Source organism: Megachile rotundata, chromosome 8, assembly GCF_050947335.1.
Source record: "Megachile rotundata isolate GNS110a chromosome 8, iyMegRotu1, whole genome shotgun sequence".
In the NCBI taxonomy this organism is placed as follows: domain Eukaryota; kingdom Metazoa; phylum Arthropoda; class Insecta; order Hymenoptera; family Megachilidae; genus Megachile; species Megachile rotundata.
In genome coordinates this window covers 17,514,359-17,539,157 of record NC_134990.1, presented here as the reverse complement: position 1 = coordinate 17,539,157, position 24,799 = coordinate 17,514,359, and the positions used below count along the sequence as shown (strand labels likewise).

At 46.4% G+C, this 24,799-nt stretch overlaps 2 protein-coding genes across 4 annotated transcripts; one reads left to right on the top strand and one right to left on the bottom strand.

Moving 5' to 3' along the window:
- Positions 1 to 383: 383 nt before the first annotated feature.
- Positions 384 to 3,481, bottom strand: LOC100875920 (uncharacterized). 3 transcript variants are annotated; one of them, XM_076534742.1, is made up of 4 exons: positions 2,946 to 3,481; positions 1,429 to 1,686; positions 1,201 to 1,353; positions 384 to 937 (listed from the first exon to the last, which is right to left on the bottom strand). In XM_076534742.1, the coding sequence occupies exons 1-4, from the start codon at positions 3,062 to 3,064 to the stop codon at positions 643 to 645; spliced, it is 825 nt and encodes a 274-aa protein (XP_076390857.1). In that variant the 5' UTR covers positions 3,065 to 3,481; the 3' UTR covers positions 384 to 642. The 3 variants fall into 3 exon arrangements, with proteins under 3 accessions (XP_076390857.1, XP_076390855.1, XP_076390856.1); XM_076534740.1 differs by having other exon boundaries at positions 1,177 to 1,353; positions 2,946 to 3,451; XM_076534741.1 differs by having other exon boundaries at positions 1,177 to 1,353; positions 1,429 to 1,683; positions 2,946 to 3,450.
- A 2,224-nt stretch (positions 3,482 to 5,705) lies between these two features.
- On the top strand, positions 5,706 to 24,799 carry LOC100876033 (uncharacterized). The gene is made up of 2 exons (XM_012297291.2): positions 5,706 to 5,883; positions 22,961 to 24,799. The coding sequence occupies exons 1-2, from the start codon at positions 5,867 to 5,869 to the stop codon at positions 23,946 to 23,948; spliced, it is 1,005 nt and encodes a 334-aa protein (XP_012152681.2). The 5' UTR covers positions 5,706 to 5,866; the 3' UTR covers positions 23,949 to 24,799.

The following is a 24,799-nucleotide window of genomic DNA, read 5'->3' as shown; positions in this document are numbered from 1 at the left end:
AGCGTCTTTGCAGTGGTAGACGGAATAATCGATAAGAGCCCAACCCCCATCCTGCGCCCTCTTGCATTTCCACTGAACCGAAAACAATGCGAACACTCCACCATGGATAATGCCACCCTCTTTCGGTAAACGGGAAACTACATCGGATATTTCGTTCGTTAGTTTGTACGAAATCTCGACCGTTCCAATATTGACCACAGAAATTTTTCTCGAACCTTTCCGATATTGGAAACTTAGTGTATATCGTCGAATGAGAATTTTGAGTTCAAAAGGTCAACAAATAGACGGAAACGAGGCAAACAGAATTTCCGGTAATCCATCATCGGCTTTCCTCGTCCTTTCGCAAATCCTCACTTTAGTAATTAATAAACTCAGAAGCAACGTTAGATTCACAGCGATTTAGTAACGTGTAATTATACGGAACATAAAAAAGTAATAATCAGAGATCCTAATTAAGTGTATCTCGGAATATTGTACATCGCAGGATAGACATTCTGATAATGGTCGAGTCATTAATAACACGATACTAATTACCGTATCCCCGTATAGTATATAGGAACGAGAAGTAACGAGCATCAATATTGTTGAGTGGAAATTACATCGGGTTCGTTAATGTACGGGAAATTCTACGATTTACTTCAGTTAATCTCTATTGTCAGAAACAGTCACACTTTCGTCGCTTTTTTTCGAATTCGCGGCCTTTGCTTCGGCGGTGTACGAATATTCGTGAGATAGTACGTTTAACAATAACTTTTCCTCCTCCGTTAAACGATCAGCACCGATATCTTGCATGTTTTCATCTTCCGCTTGCTCGTCGTTGCTTATTTCTTCGTTAAATTCGTGCTCCACAATCTCCTCTTCGAATATGTCTTTCGCGTTCTTCGAATCGTTATCGTATTCCTCCTTCAGAAGTTTGTAAATCTCGTCCGAGTTAAACCTAAAAACGCATCGTTCCATTAGAACGCTCGAGAGGAATATCGCATCAGCCCCTCAGGAATTCCTTTTTAATCTTGTTATCTATTATCAGGCTGTCGACTCGACTGTCCTCGTTATTCTTTCTTAATGGAGAAGAAAGCCATTATAACACTACGGTCTATCCTATTTTCAGGTAATACGAGAGCAATCCCATCGACGACCGAATGGATCGAATAACGCAACTAACGGGAGAATACTAACGACATCTTATAAGGATCCTTGTACCAGAGAGGATATCCCGTGGGATTGTGTCTCCCGTCGGGAATTGAATTCTCGACTGGTGGAGAATGCAGCTTGAAATGCGGCGGTTCCACCGTCTCTTCTAATAAAGCTGACACTTGTCGCGCGTAGTCCTTTGTGCCAGCTGTTCGTTCCAGCCTGGAATATTAAAGGATCATTTTCTACATATTCCAGTAAACTCGCAGTTTTTACTTCAATTTATCTTTTATTCACTTCTGAACCATCTGTCTGGTGAATTCTAATCTAGGCGTTGTTGCATAGGAAGGACTGGCAGATTCCAGAAGACTGTGGACTTCCCGGGGTTGCGATTTATTGGCGTTTCCTTGGACGCCGTAAAAGCTTCCAAAGTGTACAGCAGCGTCTTTCGGAAGGTTGGAAGTTAGCCTGGTATCTTTGGAAACTTTCTTCGGACTGGCTTCCTTGCTTTCCACGATGAACGAGTTTTTCGGAAAGCGAGATTTTTTCTTCCTGCTGGCGAGCGTTGGTCGATAATAGTCGACATAAAGGTAATGATAGTTCAATATACGAGAAGCTGTTAGGCCAGATACCCTCGCATGCGTAGCCGATGTCTGCGCAGACTCGTTTGTAGCTCATTACATTCGTTAAATACCTCCTTTATCGCGTTGGAGTCGTTTATACGATGTTTTTAACCTACTTATACTTAAAACTTTGTTATCCCGTTCGCCGTAAATAGTTCTCGTACGTTTTTACACAGAATTCCCGTTTCCCTAATCGAGAGTTTGAGACGCTTAACCTGTTTCCTGAGGGGTTCAATTTTCGAAGCGCCTGTTACCGCATCTTGGTAATAACCAAGCAGCCCTATAATTATTTACGATGTTACAACTACAGATTTACCGAAATACGCCGAAAAAGGAATTTACTGTTGTCACGGAAACGTAGTCGTCCTTAACCTTACGGTAAGAGGTAATTTGTAAGGTGTAATGAACATTAGCGTAACTACGTAAAGGCCTGAATGGCCTGACCCTCGAGATACAGATTGGTTTTTCCCACGCGAGAAACGGAGGCCGTGAAATAACTAGTATTACAAATTTTCAAAGTCTCGATTTGTCAATGCTAATGGTAAAGCTAGGGGATCTGGCCCCACCGCAGACAAAAATCCTAATTACGTCAGTAGCAACGAGCAGCATTATGTTGTTCCTTAATTACTTTTTGTAGCTGTTGCGTTAGACAGGTCGCCAGACACAAATAGGTTAAAACGCATTGCCGTGTAGCCTGTCTAATTCGATGCTACCGTGGATACGATTAACGTATACACCGTTACGAAACATTTATTTCCGTTACGTTCACGGAAAAACGTTTACATTGACGGGCTGTACCGGTTAATTCATCGTGACAGGCAATTTGCGAGAAATTTACAATGAAGAAGGGAGGGAAAGAGACACTCGATGGACGTGCAAAGAGCTTTATAAAAGTCGTATTGTATCAGCTGTCGATGACAATCGCGTCGAATTGCATGAATTATTCATTCGAACGAATTACGGCTCGCGGATGTTGCTGAGCGATGGCCGTGCAACTAGTTACATTCAACATTACAATTTCCTATCTCGAATGACAAAGAGACCATAATAAATTGAAATAAATAAACGCGAAATTTTGCAAGAAATTTCAGAGGAATTCGAAGCTTCGTTTTTATTCGATTACTGCGCGTTCTGTGTAATTCTGAGTTTCCAAGATTTTCCTGATTTTCCTCCAAACTGTCATGCACTCACTTTTGAAATTCTGCAACGAACGAAGGCGATGCGTGTAGGTTATCCAACGGGGCGTTAAAACTCTTTCCACGTCGTTCAGAAATTCCTGTCGCGGACTTTACTTTAGATTTCTTCGACATATTCTTCAGCGAATAAATGTCCTCTTACGCAATTTTGTGTCGTCACGTAAATCGTGTTGAACGCGAAATTTTGAGGCGTTGACATTTTCTTGTTTGTGGTCAAGTTTTCATCGTACGTTCGGTGATTCATTTCGTTAGCCTTCGTTCGGTCAAGATTTCCGATGGTCACGTAAAAATGGAAGGTGGAGTCGTGATCACAAGATTAATCTCGGAAATACCGTGGTACGAACGTTTTAACGGAATTAGATTGGTAGGTGGTACGCGGTGCAATCGTTTTAATGGAGCCAAAGTCGATAAGGGGATACTTTTTTTCCTATGTCACAGTGAACGTATCGCTGACCACGATTAACCGCAACACTCCTGTTTCGATGGATCGTTCGAAATTACGAGAACACGAAGCATATTAAAGGAATTTAATTGCGTTCAGGTATTCGATGTAAAACGGTTTGTGATATAAAATGGAGGAAGCGTTCTCGACGAACACTTCTCCGATTTTTGTTCGTCGGTCGTAATGAACGTAATAAATTAAACGGGTAAACGAAGCGGTATCAGAATGTTAATAAACGTTTTTTTGCAACAGTGTCCTGTTGTAAGCACGTGTCGAGGGAACATTCCCGAGGTACAAAGATCGTGAAATATGTTGTTTCGTATTTATGATATATCACGAAACCGTAGAAAGGTTGGCCAGTATAGGAAAAGAAGGAAAAAACGTGGCACGAGAAGAGAATAAACGGTGGACAGGTACCGGGAGACCCCCGAGTGTATCGCGGATAAAAAGGGGAATAGAAGCGTGCTTATTTACGATCGAAAAGAGCGAAGGCTGGCTCGAATTCGTGCACGGCGCGAGAAAAGGGAGCAAAACCGCGTCGCCGGCGTGTGATGCATATCTTATGCACGTGCCCGGAGAAAACGAAAGGAGCCCATTGCTCTTGACGTGGGTACAAAATTATTTATTGCTCGTTGCATCGAGAAATGCTAAATATTTCAAAGGTTCAAAAGACCTTGCACGACCCTCTTGTTACTTTTTATTTTACGCGCTCTGAGATTCTTACGCGAGAATCGGTCATATTATTCTGCTACGATCGCCACTCTTCCGATCGTTATTGTTCGAGCTGAGAAACAGTTGTCTGTTAATTGTTTCCCATAGGAAACGTTCGCATTGAATTAAAGCATCTAATGCAGTGGCGTAACTAAGACTTTTGTCTGGAAGTGGGCCAAGGTCCCACGTGAAGCATGACCAAGTGGCTTTTGGAAGGCTTTGGGAATTTGCAAATCCGTAATTTCTCGCGCTAAGTGTGCGAGGCATTCTGCGTCTTGTATATCCATAGACTTTTTATCCCACCTTACTTTTGTCTCTGCCTAGTTACGCCAATGATCTAGTAGCCTCGTTTTCGTATCTCGTTCCGGGTGTCCCGGCGTAGAAAAATAAGATTTACACACAAGAGGCGTGTTTGCATAAAAGATATCGTCGGCAGGTTTTAATTACGAAGCACGAGTGCAAGATGCGAGTACTGGTTAGCTGGAAAATATACGACAGTACGATAGAGACTGGCGCGGTCCTGAAGAGCGATTGCCCAATCGAAGGGATTTCTTTTTTTCCACAAGGCTCGACGAGTCGAGAAACATCGGAGGAAGAAAACGATATCGAATACACCTCGTTAAAAAACTAAAATATCCCTTCTTCTTGAGCATCCCCGTTAAACTTTGATTAAACTTGCTGTGCAAGACGAGTGTTTCATTGATATTTACTTGGGCCATGTAAGACGTTAACGTCTTTACAAGTTTCAGGTTCTTGTCCTGAATACTGTTCCTCGCCCATGGAAATGACTCGTGTCAACAGGAAACGTTTCGAAGAACCGTGAGTCATAACAGAATGTTTAGGTGGAGACGCGTTAGCGAAGACACCTTATCAGTTTGTCGAGAAATTTTAGTTGGTTATAAGGCAAGGCTACTTTACTCTATGGACTCAAAATTCAAACGGTTCACGATTCGAGATTAAGATTTACGAGGTTTTTACCGTGTAAGTAATTTGTAGTACAGAAGTGCAACGGCATTCTTGACTCGATTACAGGCATACGGATATGCACAACCGAGTACGTAGCTTGATGCGAACATGTTGTGTGGGAAACTCTCGGTTGTCCTTTCATACGTTAGGATCAGTATTGTGTACCGTTGTATCGACTATAACAGCCGCACGTTTTAGCTCGAATGTCCAGGAAGAAGATTATAATCCTCTCTTTCGTTATTTAATCTATTCATAGACTTGTTAAGCCGATTTTAACTTCGTTAAATTTTACACCGAATTATTATAGAAATACGTAATCCATAGGAATGACTGATATTCGACTCGAAAATGGCTTAAACGCTTTAATCCCTCGAGGAATTATAAATCGGGAGTTTTGTCAGAGAGAAGCGTGACTTTTGTCGTGTACGCATACGAGATTGCAGAACCGACATACGTAGGACGAAGGGGAACGATGTATCTTGAAACGTCGTTGCAGATTCGTATTTACCAATCTTAATTAGGGATAAAACGAAAGGGTTGAAAATGGTAGGGTCGCGGGTTGACAAGAATCGGCTTTTCGAATGGGACTTCGGGCGTCTTCGGTGGTTACCGACGCTCTTCGTGGTACTCTTAACTCGTGCTCGTGCTGCCTCGACTCAGTCGTTGACGCGCGCTCGTTTGGTTTGCTTCGGGTATTAATGGTGCTTCAACAACCACGAGAGAACTTCACGGTCCAAGTTCAACATAAAAGTAGCCGTACTTGACCTGTACCCTTTTGAAAACGATATTGCCACGACATGTGTACCATTGAAAGGTAAGCACCGATCCTTTTAACGAAATTACAGATACCTTTTCCGTCGAATTAAATTTTACACGCTTCGGATTTCCTCTTCCGTACACATCATTTTTAACGACAGCCTTCGACTAGGAATTTCTGTGGGCGAAAAGTGTTTTACGATCCTTTAAAATCCTCGCGAACGATTCCAGAACGGCGTAGAATGTTCTCAGCTCGCTGAAAGCGATAAACAATTCTTCTGGTTAACTATGCTCGCGGAAGCGACGAATCTAACCGCTTCCTGTAAATCTTACCGATTCGTTTTCTTCGCTGGTTTCGTCCAGATAATATACATTCCATTTTTTTCGTCGGGTTTTTTTTCTTTCTTCGTCGAACGGTCCATGACGCATCGTCGAACAGTTACTCCGAGTTCATTCATTCGTTCATTCATTGTCGACGCTCGATGGAGTAGTTTTATCGTGTCCACCGGTAAATATCGAAAATCCATAACGCACGGTCCCGTAATAAATCTCGAAGGCGCGTTACGTTTCCAATAAATTTTGGTACAGCAATCTCTGTCGGTTATTGATTGTTCGGTCACGGTCGTTTCTCTTTAACGGGTCTGATTTTTTTTTTATTTCATACACCGACCAAAGAGCAAGTTCTAGAAAGCAATCGCAAACATTTGCGGATGGACTCCTCGATCGAATTTGTTGTAGTTCGCGGCGAACGGCGCCGTATCCTCTATCCCAGCACGGTCAATATTGACCCTGGCTCGAGCCAAAGCCCATCGTAATAAATTATTGACTTGGTGGAACCAGACCAGAGTATAAAAGTCCTGCGGTGATCCGTATTAAACGACGGACAATCTCTCGCGCGGCTATGTACTATTTGCCATAAGGTTTCGAAATGAAGCGCCGCATAAATCATCTTTATGGGGGATTATCGATACCATGCGTCTCCATGGATTACGAACGTTGCTAGCAGCTTCGAACGAAGCGAGAGAAAAACGTGGTTACTTCTGGTTTGTCGGTCGATGGTTATGTCGGAAGAGAAACGTGGTCCGAACGCAGGGTTAAATAGCGAGAGGAGTGCATCGTGATACGCGGCGGAGAAGGTGTAAGCATGCACTGTGCACTTTTTCCGTTAGTCTGTCGGCACTCGATACGCGATTCGGAGGGGTCGCCCACGCATCGACACGTACGGCAGCCAACGCACCAACACGCGGGACACGAGTCTCATCGTGGCTCCTCGTGGCTCGTGTGCGTCGCCGATTTACGGTAAGGGCACCGTCTGTCTTTGTGTGTTAGTCACCGACCATAGGGGGTGAAAGGGACTCGCATGATTGTTACAGGGGGAGAAAAAAAGCGAGAGAAAGAAAAGGTGGCACGCACACGATCGAACGCGTTAAACAGGCTCGACGTGTTTACTTTTGCATACGCTGTGCTGGTGCGTGTTAAGGGCATAACCATTCCTGCCGTGGATTATTACACCGGTAATACAGAGATCGTCGACTTTCCTCTCCGGTTTCAGTTCCTCTTGTTTCCTCGTTCGTATCGCGAACGACCATTTCCTTAATTGAGCTTAATCAGCTTTCCTTAATCCGTTCAATCGATTTCAAAAGGGTATCATTTCGAGAAGAATAGTTATCGTTTGTCGTAATCGATCGAAGATATAACCAGCAATGTGCTCTGCGTGTCTACTATAATTTGTAATTATTTGTACACGTTTCTTTGGTCGTTTCGCGCGAATCGAATCCGCAATTACCTTATTAGTTCATTGAACGTATCAAATGTTGATGCGGGAATCGATTCACGTTATTGGTTGTTGCGATTATAGTAGTCGATATTTTTTTTAACAAATGCGCGTACGCGTTACGTGACATTATCTGTCGAACCTCGTCCATTCGATATTATTTGCTCGAAGACCGTGAGAAGGAGCTTTCTTTAGGTTGTACACGTAAAAATAACACGATCGTCGAAACGCTGGTACGTGTTTGCTCGCACAGGCTACAACCATTTCCAGGCGGCAGGTCTATTTGTTGAGAGACCCTCCTGTAGCCCGTAGGAAAGGAGAATCGAGAAGAGAAGGAAGGGTGGCAGTTCGATTGGGACACGCGATATATTATGTGCTCGGCACGTACGTGCTGACTGCTTCGTACATAAGTAGGCACGGGCATACGTAAATAGGCAGGCTGGATGCGTGTGTAAACGTTGTTCGAAGAAACGAAGAGAGAAAGAGAGAGAGATTGGCATGCGGGAAACGCGAGCACGCGCGTCCTAACGATTTCTGATGTTTCTAATTCCTCCAGTTCTTTTGCCCCGTCTTCCTGCTTTTAGGGGAGTCGAAAGAGGTGAACAGTTCCTCTCCAGGCTATAAACGGTCTTTAGTTGCGAGTGGTTTCACCCTTTGATTCTCGGAACAACTTCTCCCCTTTGCGATTCTTTTTCTCGGCTAGAGTCACTGACTGAACGCGAAGCTTCTTCTCTTCGAGGTCGATTAGCATGGAGAAACTCGTCTGAGTGGTTCGAACCGCGTAAGAACGATGATCGGTTTACTAGACGTAATCGACAGGCATAGGTAACGTCGCTTCGATCATTTCGTACGATATCACCGACATTGTTTCGTGATATTTCAATTATTAGACAGCGTTGCGGGATTTCGAGTATGAAAATTACCGTAAGGAAGTAGTCCACGCGAATAATTTTATTCAACAGCGTCGAGAGTACGATTCGTTGGGAAGCAGGTAGTACCGTGACGGCGTAAAACACAATTTCCTTGTTTCTAACTCGACGTTCGAAAAAGTTGAGGTTGATCGAACGAGTCACTGTTTATAACGAGTGCAAACATTTATAAGTGAAATAATTGTTAGATAATTTTCTTCCTTTTCCAGTTGATATTAGTATATTAGACGCAATTGAAAGACGTCGTAAAGAAGTTGCATTCGCCGTCGTTCTAAGCAGCGCTATCGTTTTTACGAGTACCAATAACACGGGCATAAGAGTCTTATCTTTAACAGCAATTTGCACGGCAATTCGTTCGGTCTGTATTAAGTTGCGATCGTGCCATAATTCTCGAAAAGGATAACTGTGCAACTCTCGCGACAGTTATAAGAAAACGATGAGAAAAGAAGCGTTACGGATCCGTTTGTAAGATCGATAGAGACCATAACCGCGTCCTCGTTGCTGTTACATTCGCGATTCTCGGAGTTTTATTGTACCATGCGCGGTCCGTATTTTCTTGTTTGTTCGCGATGATTGCGTCGTACCGCGGTAAGCGATCGTGTACGGGTTCAAGGAAAATCCGAGAAACTTCGATTCAGGCTATAGTTACGGTACCCAGCATCCTTTCGCGAATATAGTGACATAATAGGCAAACGTCCAGGCCGATGCACCGTTATGCAGAATGGTGCTGAGGTCAAAGAGCCGGCACGGATGGAAGGGAAGAAGTAGAGTCTGGGATGCGTTCGGAGAGTGCATCGGATATGCTCGTTCGGCTGGTTCACTCATGAATGTTTTAAAAGTCGAAAGATCACCGGATACTGTTCGGTATGTCCGAGTAAACTTTTGTAACCTACTGAATACGATCGGCACTGTTCACCGTAATATACGGAATAATTCGCGTACCTCCAACAATTCTAATTACACTTTCAAAAAAAGTAAAAGCTTCAAAAAAGATTGTTTCTTCGATAAGCGCAACGATTCGCACCATTTGCTGGAATAATCGTGATCAGGAAACGAATATTAGCTGTTGAGATAAAGCGATGGAAGATAATAGAATTGATTGTTTTAGAGATATAGAAGCGAAGGAGTTTAGGAATTAATATGCATATTGCATTTCGCTTTTGTAGTATAAGGTTTGATGAACGGAGAAGGAGAAGCGATACGGCTATCCGCTGGCGTTTCAATCTTGGCCATTGACACTGACCTAATAAGGGTTAAATGGATTGTTCCTGAATGTCCATTGAACGCAGCACGCGTCTCGATTGGGGTGTTAGGCGTATGCACGCATTTAAATCGCGTTTATACCGCAGCGTGCGTCGACGCTGTCGTTTAGGGGCGTTTAATGAATCCCGTGGAGAATATGTAGATCGTTACCGATCGTTCGATAAATTTCTGTTTTCGAAGCGCGCGGCATAAGAGCCGGCTATCAGCGCTTATCTTGTATTCCGCTTTCGTTTGCATTTCGAAATCTGTTTTCGACGTATAAGGCTAGTTGCTACACCGCGATTTGCAAACCGCATCGACGTATTATCCGCGTGGCGATATTTCGCCGCACACCGTACGTCTCTCATGGAAATGGAAATTATAAATTCAAGCCGCGTCGGTAGTTGCCAATCGGCTTCTTCTTTTCACTTACCGCCATGTAGTTACTTTTACGCATAATCGGTTAGTCGGCATCCTCTTCGTTATTCGTGCGATGCCTCGTAAATACCTAAAAAGGAATAAACCTGGCCATGCGCTTGCACTTAACACGCCCAGGCAAACGAAATAACATCTTTCGAGAAAATCGGCCCACTTTTGCGTACACCGTAAAATCTAACGTATTGTTCGGGACTAAATTTATCCAGAAATTATTCCGACGTCCATACGTGCTTCGCGTTAATCCCCGTTCGAGGATACGCTCCTCGAGGATTTATGATCCTGCGCGTGACCGGGGACAAGTTGCCTTTCTACCCGGTGATCTCGTTTTTGACGTCGGTAAATCACGTTTCTCTTTTTCTTGTTTTCTTCGCGTCCCTCCGTCTCTCTCCGACAGCGCGAGCAACTTGTAATTGGGACGTTTCGTACGAGAGGGTAGTAAACTATGCTGGGGGAGAATATAGGGGCGAATAAAAGGGAACTCGTACGAAGAGCACTTGCCAAAATAATTGATTGTCCTAGAGGTAACCGCTCCAAATATTTGAGGTTGCTTCGACGAATAGCTTGTTGTCTGCAAATTGTTGTCGTTGAGTATATTCGAAATAATACTCGCAAATTTAACGGTTAGTCGTCAAGTGGATCGAAGCTCCAGCTGCGACACCGTTAACCTATCGACGAAGGCGATTAATTTCGAAAGACATGGACCGCATCAAAAATCGTAGCCGCGACAAACTGTCGAGCGGTCGTTCTAAGCTCGAGCGCGGACAGATTAATGAAGTCGGAGCTATTACGGCTTGACGCGAAAATCGGTGCAAAAAGATAGAGATAGCGCTACGTTACTGATCGCGAAAATCAACTAGGCCTGTTTTACGCCCTTCCTGTACCAGTCACCGTATCACAGGGAGGTAAGATTATGCGATAAAAACGGCGAGATGGTTTTCTCGACTCGGTTCAACGCGTCGGATGTCGGATATTCCCGCGTTTATGCTTTGGACGTTGACGCGTGTTTACTCGAACCTCCGTTTAATGACTCCGCCAGCCGTGACAGGTGTTGCGTGCATACACCGTAGAAAATAATATTTGTAGAAGTTTAATCGGTTATAAAATGTTTTGCTCCAAAACGATCGCGCGTAGCGGAAAAACTTATTCGCGGAGATGTCATAATAAAATCCGTGACGACCCTCGTAATAACGGTTTAAAAGCTCACCGTGTGGGTATCGATCTTTTCGAGCGGTTGCCTCGCTTTTGTCTCACGTTGGGTGGTGGATGTAAATTTACCGGAAACGCTCGGAAAATTTGGCAGGAAAAAAGGGTTGTATCACAGCCGGTGCGCGTTCGATTATCGGTGATAACGCGGTTCCGACTGCCTTCACCCCATACGCCATTTTTCTTCTTTTCCCTTCGAGTATCTCCTCGCCGTTCGCACGAAACATGTAATCAAAGTTTACTGCCGAAGATACGTAATGACAGGGTCAGCACTAGCGCCGAATTAACGATCTGGGAATGGAGCTTTGGGCAGCGCACAAATTTCGCGGCCTTGCAATTACGTTTCACGTGCTCTTCCGCCATAAAAGCGAACCGACCGAGATAATTCGCGAACTTTTATTATCGTCTTTTATTTTGTAATCGACGCTATCAATCTTTATTTTCGTCGGTCATTTGCTCCGCGACAGTAACAAAGTTCGCCTCGTTTGTCATTTTTCGCTCGATTATCGGTTCGCCTCGAACGCAGCCGTGTCTTGGCGCTTCTTCGCGGTTTTCGTCATCGAGATGTGTATGGTAGTGGGGAAAAGTTGAAATTTGGAAGCAAAGTTTCGAATAGAAAACGTCGAAGGCAGCAGAGAGACAATTTGTAATCGAAGCGAGTCGATGTCGAACATTCGTTAATCGCGATTGGTCAGAACGAAGGTGGTTCGGCCGGTCGAAACGAGCCAACGGCTAGACTCCCTGCCGTTCGGAGCCTTGTACGTATGTATAGATACCTCCTGTTTCACGAGGCGTTGCTTGAATGGAGCTCGTGTTAGGTCCTGCGGCAGGAAGGCTAACAGAAGAGGAGAGAAAAGAAAGCAAAGAGGAATCCTTGAGACAAATGGAGGAGGCAGTCAAGGGAGAAGGAAAAAAAGAAGCTGGCAGCGGATGTTTCGGACGCGGCTGGCTGCTCCAACTTCAGGCTTCGTCTCTTTCTCCATTCTTTCTCCGGATTCTCTTTTCTGTTCCGTTCCGTTCCATTCCGTACGTTTTCTTTTACCGGTCCTTCTTTTTTGCCCTCTATTGTGCCTGCGCGTTATTCGGGGTCGATTCGCCGACTCGTTGCCACGATCGATTCATACTCGAGACACGAGGATAGAATTTCTGTCAGCGACGAACGTCGAAAAGGCCGGAATCACGGAAACGTTTCGACGCTAAACTTCCGAAAATTCCAAAGTGTGACACTCGTGAAATTCCGAAGATCCGAAGGGTGTCGAATCGATCGTTGAAAGGACGCCGGCAGAGAACGAGTCGCGCGTGTCTAATGTTCCAGGCGTCTCGTATCGTTGCCTGGAATGTTCCGTAGCGGACTAGGAAGAGGGTGGATCATCTAGAGGCGAATCGAATTTTCGTGTTTCGTCTACCAGCATCTCCGGATCGATTAACAGGTGCGTCCATTGTCGAGACGATCTTTTATCCCCTTGCACTTGTGCCTGTTACCTACCTAGTCCTCTCGATCGTTTTCAACTATATCTCGTGCCGTAACGAGACTCAGGTAGCGACGCGTGCTATTTGGGATCCGTAATCCACGAAAGGTGTAATCTTTGGGATTCGATGATAAACTCTGAACGGCTTACCGACTAATGTCTCACTTTCCCCGAAGGCATCAGAATGACGCGATTATCAGCTGCGAGTAAACATTATAATCCTTCGCAGAATCGTTGGATCGTAACGCAAAGACATTAAAGCGAACAGCGAACTGTTATTAAAAGACGCATTAACCCGAGAGAACATGTTTATTCGTACCAGCCACGATTTCATTTTGCTTCCTCGCTCGGGGCGGTCGTCTCTGTGCATAACGTTAGATTTCCGAGGCAGTTTAATCGAGCAAAGAACAGCGGGATCGCGAATCTCTAAGAGAAAAACGTGCGCATGCATTAAGTTTTCTCGAAATAATGTAAAAAGAACATTGTCTGAACGGAAAGCGATAAAAACATGGTTGCATTAGCTGTAAGGTAGTTTCCGAGACTACTTTCGAACTTCATTAGCTTCATCCTCAGTTTTTTCTCTAGGCTTTTTATTCGTCGATCTTACATTTTATATTCTTTTCGCTCGCTAACTCGCTCCAGGACATCGTACGTTCTCGCAGACTTTTATGGTGTCTACACGCGTCCTGAGAGATCTCCCATGCGCGTACAACTTGTTCTGCTTCCTGTTCTTCCTTTCCGTAGATCGTTGTTTCTCGATTTCTCGAAAAGAATTGCCGGTGCTCGGCGCTCCCTTTGATTAAATCGTCAACGCTTGCCCGAACTCGCTTTGCATTTCGTTATATAGTAACTACCGTAACGCTTTTCGGGAGGTCCGCAGTTGTTCATGGAAACGCGTAACTTCCGTTACGGAATTACTCGAGAATTAATTACGCGAAGCGTGGCACTTAAAAATGCCAGGTATTCCGTTCGTTCGTTCGCCGAGGGACGAAACGTTCGGACAACTTTGTAATTAGACAGTGAAATTCTCCGGTTCGTCGGACGGAATCGCATTCCTCGATTCTTCGTTCGCTTTCGGCATCCCCATCGAATCTATCGTTTGTCAAAGAATCGCCGTGTTTCGAATAGCGTTCGACACCTTCTTCTGCATCGGACTCGAAGAACGCGAAACTGAGTGGCAGCGACGCGAGAACGCGAAAGAGTTCGTAGGAACGAAAAATAGAAACGGCGCGGCGCGACGACGAGATTCCTGGGATCGTTCGCGCTTCCTCGTTTTATCGACCTCTACCTGGCCGCATCAGATTCCGTTAACGGCGTTTCCGACTCTCGTCACGTTCAACATTCTAGACGCACCTCGCTATTATCGCCGTGAAAAAGATTTTCCCGTCCACGCTCGAGCGATCCTTTTTTCAACCGACTGAACCTGAAAAGGATTTCTCGCGATCCGAGTCGATAATCGCGGACGTGACTCGCAGTTTTCTCGGAGTTTTCAAAGATTCGAACTATCCAGAAAACACTGGTAGTGCGGCGGCAGCGAGCGCATCGAGAGGAAACGTAATCGTATCGTTAGTCCCGTTCGGAGAAGAGCGGGAGAAGAGCGGCAGTCGAGAAATTGGAATAAACGGTTGGCGAAAGTTCGCGTTGAAAGACGATGCGATGAGAACCGCTGTTACCCGTTACTCGAACGAGAAGACACTTCCTTAGCAGAGTCCTCCAGAGTCAAAGTGGAGCCAATTACAAGGCTCGCGTCAACTGGTGGAGTCTCGTTCTTCGTCGAGTCGATCGGTCGAACAGGCTTTTGCATGGCAATTGCTCGCTTTAGGCTTTGACAAATTCTCTCCTCGTCGAATTATCTCGTCGACGAGACGATCACGGATCGATCGTTTTCGATAGCGTTTCGTCGCTTGTACGATTTTCCCGGCGCGATCCGATTATCGTTATCCGTCCCGTTAATCGCAACACTCGGGAACTTTCGTTTATCATCCGGACTCATTAATCCAATTGACTAATTAGCGAATCGTAGTCCTATAAATGCGCCAATTAACGTGCTCACCGGCGCGGAAAGAAAGAGGCTGAATCCCGGATGAAAAAAAAAAGGTCTGGTATAATCTGGTATCTAACCAAGTAACAGGTTCCTCGGAACGTTCAGAATGTTCAGGATATTACGCGCCGAACGAATGCGTGAGATACGCGGGTAAAAAGATACACTCGAGTGTATTATAGGGCACAAGGGAGTAAAGGGCTACGTGACCAAAACAATGCCCTTTTAGCCTGGTCTTTTCAGGTTACATAGGACTCGATCGTATTGTTTGACGTTCGTTTAGTCCCCTTCTTTTTCCTTTCTTCTCTTTTCTTCTCGTTTCTTCCCGTTGTCGTTTCTTTTCTCTTTTATTTCCTCGTATTCGATCGTTCGCTGGCCGAGAGAAACCGATGCTCGGTATTTTTCACGAAATAGCGAGCAAACGGTGGCAAGTGCTCCCTTTGAAAGCTCGGAAGCCGTAGATTCGCGTCCGAATTCTCGATACGAAGCTCCGAGTCCCTTCGACGAGAGCGGTTCTATTGTGCCCGTTCGGGGGTGTATACGAGCTACCGGCTAAATTACCTTCAGGGGTTTCTCTTCGAGGAACTCGTGTTTCTTAATGGTAGCTTAATATCGTTTTGTTTGGGGTGCGTTTTTCTTTCGAAAGGAAAAGAGAGGAGGGTCCGTCGTATATTATATTTCGAACGACGCAAGAGGGTTCCGCTCGATCGATCGTGCCAAAGTTTCGCGAGCAAACGCGAGCTCGCTTCGCTTTTCCATCGACCGGCAAACGGGTAAACTTTGCCCAACTTAATCACGGACTACGATGAAAATGCGGTTGCTCGCCGCGAATAGATTGGGAGTCTCGAGCTCGCGAGTGTCGAGGTACCGTAATTGATGTCAGGGAGATCCTTTTGAACAGCGGCGTACTTACGTGTACGCGACATTTTCGAGGCGCACGCGACGCGGGTGGTGCGGAATCTAATGGCGAGATATACGTTTATGGCTGGCGAATTTACGATCGATGTAAATGCGAAGGGAGGCTAACCCTGTCCTTCTCGGCTCGGGTTCCTTCTTCCGCAGGATCGTTGTTCGCAATTCGCCGCACGTCACTTTCGCGGTGCGCCGACAAGCCTCCTTTATCTCTCGAGACTTCGCGCAGACGTCTTCGGACTCGCGAAACGACAGCCATTATTTAATCACGCTTATCGGATCGATAAAGGGTTTCCGCGTTCGCGACGCTGACCCATTTTCCTCCGAAAACGCTGCACCCTTGCATCTCGACGAATTCGACGCGTAAATTCGAAACAATAGATTTTTGCAGAAAATTCGAATACCGGGACTCGTGATACGTACACGGAAGCACGGTCCGTGACCACCGGATGTTTCCAGACCGTTTTGCACGCGGAGAACAATTTTATGCGTCGAACATGTCTGCTATCGTCGAATCGCGTGCATAAGTTCGATAGAAAGATTTTCGCCGAATTCGAGAAACGAAATGGAACAAAGTAACTCACCGCGTGGACTAATTGCTTACTTGTCGCTCTTGATTCCTCGGAAAATGTTACGTGTCGATGCGTATCTGAACGCGCTTTTAAGGAGCGATAATTGCTTCCTGCTCGAATCGCTGCTCGTCGCTGAGCGGTAAGGGAATCGCAAGAACGCATTTGTCCTGAGATACGATCGACTTTTTCCTCCTCGTCCTATTCGTTCTCCTTTTTGTCTCTATCTTTTCCCGATTTCTTGGCAGTACGCGTGGATTCAATGGTCCGTAATGGAGGGTTGACGCTATATAAGGCGACGTCTGCGCCACGTAGAATCGATGACGGTCTCCCACGGCGTTCTTTCTTATTTTTATCACGGTTCACTTTCGTTTTCTCCGCTCGTGTTCCCGATTCATTAATCAACGCCGGCGTAAAATTACTCCTCGTTTCCGATGAAACGCGACCTTGGTAATGTAGGGAGCACGATCGATCAGCGAATCGTCACCTGATTACGGATACGCGTAACAAGCTGCAGCGAGGAGAGCCCTTAATAGGTTTTCCGAGCACCGCGATGCCTTTTCCTCGCGCTAATCGCCGCTGGCCATACCTTTCCCGGCTACCGATCCTCCCATTTCGCGATACACGGAAGACTATTTATCCGTTTCTCTAACAAAACTCCAGCAAAAACGTCGCAGCTCCTTTTGGCTCGAACCTTTTGGTTCTGGTCTTAACGTTTCTTAGAGAGACGAGTCGTTCGATGGGAAATTTATGTGCGGATCAACGCGACGGCTGTTGTTTCGCGAACGAGCAAGGGTCGCGGTTACCTTCGAACAATTCCAATTACCCGAGCGCATGCACGAGCCTCCGTGCGTGGCTCATCAATTGTCATGGCATTAGCGATCACGGTGCTCGTTAATGCGCTCTCTCGAAAAGGTACGAGGTTTCATTGGCGGCTCCACGCGGCGGACGAAGACGGCCAACCTTTTTCGACCGTCCCTGTCGAACGAGGTAGTGGAAATCTCGTTAAATTCTCGCTAGAATCGTCGAACCGGTCGGCGACCGGTTTGCGCGTTCGCTCCCTCGGTCCGTCGGCTTAGAACCTTCGCGGACACGTTCGGCAGGTGACGAGAACGTAGGGAACTCGTGACATACTTTGCTCGTCGGTCATGGTTTTTCGAGAACGCACAAAATCTTGGCCTTCGTAACGACGGTCTACAGAGAAATCGACGGAGAGTAGTCAGTAGAGTCCAGTGGTACTTTTCTATTTTCAATAGCCAGGAGAATACAATGGCCGTTTGTACGTTCGTGCAACGTGTCTTCGCGTCCATCACCGGTGCAGGAAGTCGAGAAAACATCTCGCGAGATTTATTCGATCGAGAATAGCGGTTCGTTCCTCTCTCGTCGACGACGACGTAATTGAAAAGCCACCAAAGGACCATCGAGAATTTACGTAACAACTCCCCTTTCCGATTCTCTGACGATGTTTATGCGCCGGAAAATTGCGTCGTTCCGAACAGCGGTGGAGCATCTCGTACGTGATTTTGCGTCGAATAAAAGATGGAAATTAGAGGAACGATCCTGCGGTCGGAAGGAAGGAGTTAATTGCGACGAACGTTAGTCGGACGAGGTCCAAGCGAATTCGGTGCATTGAGATTTATGGACTGCGCGTCCGTCAGGTTCTCTAGCTACAGCAGGAACGTGACGCGATGTTAGGTTATGACGGCGTACATACTCGAAAGCATAGCGGACGGAAATCGATATATTATTTCAGTCACGTGGAACAGCTAAATTCCTTGAGTACGCGTCTACCGATCGCTGTCGTCCGCTTCGCGGTGAACGCGCCTTCTTAAGACATCCATCAACCGCGATTGCAATTAATTTTTTACGCCGCGATGCGTGATTACGAGTCGTGACCACTAGAGATCGAACGAATCGCAAGAAAGACCGTTACCGACAGCTATGGGATGCGGTAGTTCCGATACTTTGTATCGAATCAACCACTTTTCCGGTCGCGTTCGTTGCTGCGTCTCAAGGCACGTCGATGCATCTTCATCGAGCGTGATTTTATCCGTTCATTTGCCATCATTCATCGATTTTTCTTACGCGTAGACGTTGATCCGGATATACCTCGGGTTATGTACAGATGAGATGGCATAAAATTACTTATCACGATGATGGACGCAGCGGTAACTGGTTTTCTACGAGCAGCCGATGATACTATCGTCGCACGGTTTCAATTGCCTTACGAAACTTTGGATCGGAACAATTTGTTACGACGGAACGAAACATTGTTTCGCGCGAGTCATGATTCTCGAGCTTAGAATCAGTCACGCAAATTTATCCCCTTTTATCTATTTCCTGATCGCTTTTTAAACTCGAACATTCCGACGAAGTAAAGTTTATTTAAATGGAGTTCAGCGGAAACACACCGAGAAGAAGTTGAAGCGTTTTCCGGCGGGACGATGTACGCGAGAAAGCCGCGCGTTTAAAGGTGTGCGATACGCGATGCGTGCGCGAGCACGTGTGATGTTCGCACGAACTCAACGACGAGGGTGCACGCTCGATTCTATCGTGGACACGAGCCTACGGTCTTCGCTATAGTCTGCTCGGATCAGCAAGGTGAACAAACTCTCTCGTGCCACGGATTAATCCTCTGTCGGATCCACGGAACGTGTCTCCGGCCTCGGGGTTAACGCGACTTAGGATTCGTATCTTCTTCGTGATCAGCGGAAAAATCTTCTTTTCCGTTTAAACGCCACACGGCGATTAATCTGCTTCGTATACGGGCGGATTAATTGGACGCATCGGTTTCGCGACGGGACGAGTGGTTGGTAGAATTTCGAGGATTCGCGGATTTCGGATTTAACCGCCTCTTAGTCGAGAAAATCTCGCGTTTTAATAAGAGAAACGTCTTTCCGCCCGCACGGTATTTCTGGAATGAGGAGGTAGTCGTTCCGCTGGAATCCTTTAACCGAGTCTCGCGGAATTCGAGCTATTCGAAGTTGTAGCCATTCAGCCGATTCCCCGGGATGATTTGTTTCCAATCTAGAAACTCGTCGAGTTTCGAATTGTCTTCGGACGCGAGACATAGTTTCGCTGAATATCGAACGAATTTATATCGCGAGATCACGCGACCGTAGACGATCGAAGTAGCTGGTTCTTATCTCTTTCCAGGATGCTCGATAGCGATCACGAACGGTAGACGTCGAGTTAAAGAAGACGGTAAACGTATCTCGATCGCGAGATCGATGCGAGCAATTTTCCCGTCGGTGTCGACCCTACGTGTTGGCGCCAACGGAAACAATTACGAGCGCAACGACGGAATATTAACTTGAGAAAATTGTCAACTTTTCAGGCGGCATAGTCGTTTAAATCGGCTCGAATCGCTCGGACGAAGGAGCTTTACCCTCGGCATGGGACGAGGCTTGGGTGGCAACTCGGCTTTTCTCGTAGTCGAATGTTAACTCGACCAAGACACAAATTACAGGCTTCGCGGGCCATTACAACCCCGCGGCAACCACCGACGTCTCGTCGAACTCGGTTGCATCCTCTTCGCCCTCCATCGCGCGAGCTATTTCGCCTCGCGGTCAAATGAAGCTAGCGCGGATTGGCGTGTTATTCTCCCGTTTAACCTTTCACGTGATCGTAACCGATTTGTTGCGGAAAGTGGTTCGCGAACGCGACGTAACTACGCAGAAACGAGATACATACTTACTACTGTCGACGCGTTATCGAATCAATCGACCGCTTCGACCGAACGTGCGCGGATCCACGTACTCGATTTTACTGTCCAATAAAAAAAAAAATGATGGATAATTTGCTCAATCGTTGGGGGTACTTATCGACGCAGGTAGTCGGCGAGACGAGCCCGGTAATTACGTGGCAAATTACCAGACTGCATAACAAGTACACCGAAACAATCATCGTCGGGGGTACTTACAGCTCGCGTCGGCTAACGACTCGGCCTTTCATCTTCCTTGATGGAAATGTTATGGTCCGCTAAAGCGAAAGCATACAGATTGTCCCGTTAATTTAGCCAAATGAGTCGAAACGTCCGAAGAGAATGCGCGTGCCTTTCGTGCGAGATTCGCAGGAAACGACTACATCGGATCGCGATGGATTTCGATCTCGGGATACGTCGGATCGAGATACCATTGAATTATTCGATATCCGGAATCATTGGGGCAGGTTAAAATCGATAGCCCGCAAACGTTGATCCAGCCGATGATCGCGGAGATTAATCTCGGTTCACCGCAACGCCGTTCGCCTTTCATTTTTTATTCCATCCTCGTGACCGCGACGCAGTTCCACGCGTTTTCGAGCTAAGCTTTTTCTCACGCATCCTCGAGTGCTCGCGTGCCTCTTTCGTGCTCGCCTCTTTCGCTCGATCGGTTACACCGTCTTTCAACCTTCTCCTACCTCCGACTTCTTCCTCCTCTGGTTCTTCTCCTTTCTTTTTCTTCTCTTGTTTTTCATCCACTCTCGCCTCGCCTCTTTGGGTCGTGCTCTCTTCTCCGCGGCTACGAGAGAGGAGTCCTCTTCCGCGTTCTTCTAACCTGCCAATCGCGTGCTTTCGACGAATGCGTTGAACCTTAATGGACCGACGATCGGCACACGGCCATCCGGCCAACCGGCATCGTAATCGCGAACCAAACCTTTTTTACCATGCAGGTTGCTCGATCGAGTTATCGTCATTGGCGTAACTAGAATTTCTTCCCTGACCTGGCCATATCCCCTACATTGCTCCCTCGAATCGCTTTCACGAATTTCGATACTTTTCCGTTCATCGATTCTCGATAAATCGGCAAACCGAGAGCTCGAATTTCCTCCGTGTCGCGCGACAAAATATTTTCGCAGGTGCCCTCTATCTTGCTTCCTGCCTAGTTACGCCAGTGCTTTTACGGCTCGGGAATAATGATCGCCTGCAAACAGTCGGACATTTATGTTCGGTTATTGTTGGTTACTTACTCAATAGGAAGGTTTTACCGTTCCTTTTTGTAACTGGCAGCGTGCGCAGTCGTTGATATTTAAAACAGGAACGTGTCGGACGAGCACGTTGCTCGATCCCGGCTGTTCAATTTTTAGATAGGTCGAACGATAATGGTTTTGGTGGAACAATGATTTCGTTGAGAAAACCGCATTCAGACGGAACTAATAGAACCACCGATGGCTTAGAATTCGAGAGAATCGCGTGAATGGAGCTTTGTTTGGGAGTAACGTTACATCGAGATCCTTCTGATAGTAAAAAAGAATTCCTTTTTAATGGGAATTAGTTAACGAGCTTGTTAGTCGAGAGTGGTTCTAACAGCGTGCCGGATGAATACTCGTCAAGCGGTATAACTTACTTTCTGACGGTCTTTTCAATCGGCCGACTCGTGATTTTTCCTCTTATTTTTAGATCCAGCTCGCTCGTCTGGCCAGCGTGACCTCTCTCCTCGACTGGACGAGAAAATAATTTCGTGTCGAGTCGCCCGGCTGGCGTATTAATTTCTTCAAATGCGACTTCGATGTTTAATTATTCGTTTTGCCGATATTTCTGTCCGAGTTGTTTTTGGATAATAGAATTAACCGATCGACATTCGCGAAATCGTTCAACTAATAGGTGGCATACAGCGTCTGAAATAATAACAGGAAGTACACGGATCGCCGTTGATCGCACGGTCAGAGCATAAATATTGCATCTCGCAGTTAATCGTGACATAACGACGTAACGGTGTCGGCTAGATTTATGTTCGTCTTTTCTTCGAGCTCCGAAGCCGCCCAGTAAATCGCACGGCAAGCCAGGTTTTTTCGTCGAAACTCGAAATTAACAGGCAATCGACGAAGCACTCGGGTTACTGTTAATGGCATGGGACGCACGTTTCTCGGTATTATGCGTGGAGCGTCGTCCGAGAAAAGAAAGAGAAAAGGGAGAAAAACGACTGCGGAATAATTAGCGAGTACAGTACCGCGTGTAGCGAGTAATTAAGAGGAAAAGGTGATTTATCGCCTTAGTTGCCCTTAGCCGAGACGACGACGATAAGCGAGCAGCGAACGGTGTCTCGATGGTTGAAGAGCACGCGGCGCGTTTCTAACGCCTCTCCAGGTTGGTTCGCGTTTTTTCGTCGCGCGCTTGTCCGCTCGTAAAATTTCGAGTCATCGTTTTTGCGGTCAATGAAACTTCTCCTCGCTTTCGTTTCTTTTCACCCACCGTTTAGTTCACGATCTGTTAGGTAGTTTAGAATTCGGTTCGCTGTCCGCTCGAGGAAGTTACGCGATAGACCGGCCGATGGCTGAATCAGCGGTCGCCTGTCGAGTTGATAAATCGACTTTTAAATCGACTCGCTATTCTTTCGCGTTTCGTTGTGTAGGGTCCGAGCGTGAAATAGATGCTACTCGGAACGTCTTTTAATCAGTCGGCCGTAATTACAGCTTGCAGCGATTCGAGAAGGATAGCTTCATTTATAACGGAGCCACTTGCCGTAATCGATCTCCGAAAGGATAAAATCGCCTCGGAGAGGTGTCGACCGTGAAAGGAACAGTGTCGCAAGAAGTGTCGAGATACTCTTCTAATCGTTGTGTCGTTTTTTGTTTCAGGTTATTCGGCATTTCGCTGCTACTCCTGTGGACCGGCGCCGTCGTGGTAATCGCGGCCGAACAATCGGTGTCGAACTACGAGACGGTTCACACGAGCAACGCGGCGATTTTGAATCGCCTCGGCCTGGCGCCGCTTCAAGTCCCCGATGGACATCACAAGAAGCGTTTGGCCGGTCCCGAGCCGCCTGGATTGAACTCTCAGACGAGGATTCATCAGCCTTACAGCCGTCGACACGGACATCGCGACAGTCACGTCTACATAGTGAAGCTTCCGGCCAGTCCGCCGTATTACACGATCACGAAACCGCACAAATTCGTCAAGGACGAAAAGATAACCAAAACTGGGCCTAATTTTCCAGTCGGTTTTCAGGGAAACGGTAAACCCGCCAAGATTTATCACTGGAATTTACCGGTGGTGAAGAAGATGAGCGAAAAGAAGAGACTGCACACTCAACTGAAGATCGAGCAGGCCAAGAAGAAATTGGAAGAGACGAAGAAGTATCAGAACTCGTCGCCGAAGAATTTCGTGCAGAGCGTTCAAGAGGGGGTGTCGAAAGCGAATCAGGAAGCTCAGGAGCTGAGAAAGTATTCGTACGTTTCGGAGGGGAATAAAGTGGTCGTTCCTCAGAAGATTAATCCGTCGAAACACGTACGAAACAACGACAAGAGACTGAATTATCCCGAGCCGGAAAAGAAGAAAGGCGAAACGACGAAGAAGAGCAACGGCAACGCGAGCAACAAAACGTACAGGTTGGACGATTCGGGCGTGCACAGGATTCACTTGACGAACGAACTTCACGGCTCGAGAAACGCGGCGAAGCTGAAGAAACACCGGAAGAAGGCGGCCATGTCCTACTACGCTCCTATCGCCGGCAAGTCTGGCTCCACCAGCATTCACAAGAACTTCCCCGGAAACGGCAAACCCAAGGCGTTCTATGTAATGGAGAAAAGTCGCAAACCCGTCTATTACCATCCCTTGTTACCTTAATCCGTGACACGGTGCAGAAATTGTGTGTAATCGCGTGCCGCGTTAACGGCCCGTGAGCTTGTTAGCCCAAGTGGTCGCGCGATCGCGGCGAAACAAGAACAGGGGCCGTCGTTTCGTGAGACGATGATCAAATTTTGACAATGAAAAAGAGAGAGATCGTGAAGAAAAATACAGTAGGAGCGAGTACGAGACGAAGAGAGACAGACGTTTCGATCGAGGTCGTTCTCGCTCGAGGCCACCGCGTTTCCTGCAAGCCGTTCCACTTCCGTTACAGTTGTTAGGGAGATTAGACTAGGTTGTCGAAACTTTCTTTGGAAAGGAGAACTTAAATTAGGCTAGTTTTTTAAGGACATTTTGCCCGCCTCTCGACTGACAATGAGTTGGATGTACTCCGACGACTTTGATAAGGATCAGGAGACGATCCCCCGTGTCGTTTTTTTCGTTTTTTGCGAATAATTCACTACGGATCGTCCTCTGACGCCGCGTTTAACTTGTACAATATATTTTTATAAGTTTAACGGATACTTTTGTACGTCGACGTGCCGTTTCGCGCTATTGCGTGCGATCGCTACTCGAGAGATCTCTCGCGTTCTCTCGAGCAATCGGTCACGAGCGATCCTTACACGAAAGACTGGACAATATATGACTTCTCGACGGGATGTACATGCCTTTTCTACATACAGCCGCGCAAGCATTTTTTACTGGTTTTTTACTACTGCGTCGCAGAGCGTGAAAGCAGCAAACATTTTTTATATTCTTATATATTATACGTTATAGGAGGAAGCTCAATTGTATCGAACCATGGCATTCAGTGTAGCGAATAAAAGTATTTATAATACTTTGTACGATTA

Bases quoted from the DNA above. Each gene is read 5' to 3' on its own strand.
- LOC100875920 (XM_076534740.1), bottom strand. From the start codon at position 3,064: ATGTCGAAGAAATCTAAAGTAAAGTCCGCGACAGGAATTTCTGAACGA. The intron at 1,687-2,945 runs GTGAGTGCATGA...AACGCTCGCCAG, and splicing joins TTCGTTGCAGAATTTCAAAA to CAGGAAGAAAAAATCTCGCT. The intron at 938-1,176 runs GTTAGTATTCTC...ATGCGTTTTTAG, and splicing joins AAGGATCCTTATAAGATGTC to GTTTAACTCGGACGAGATTT.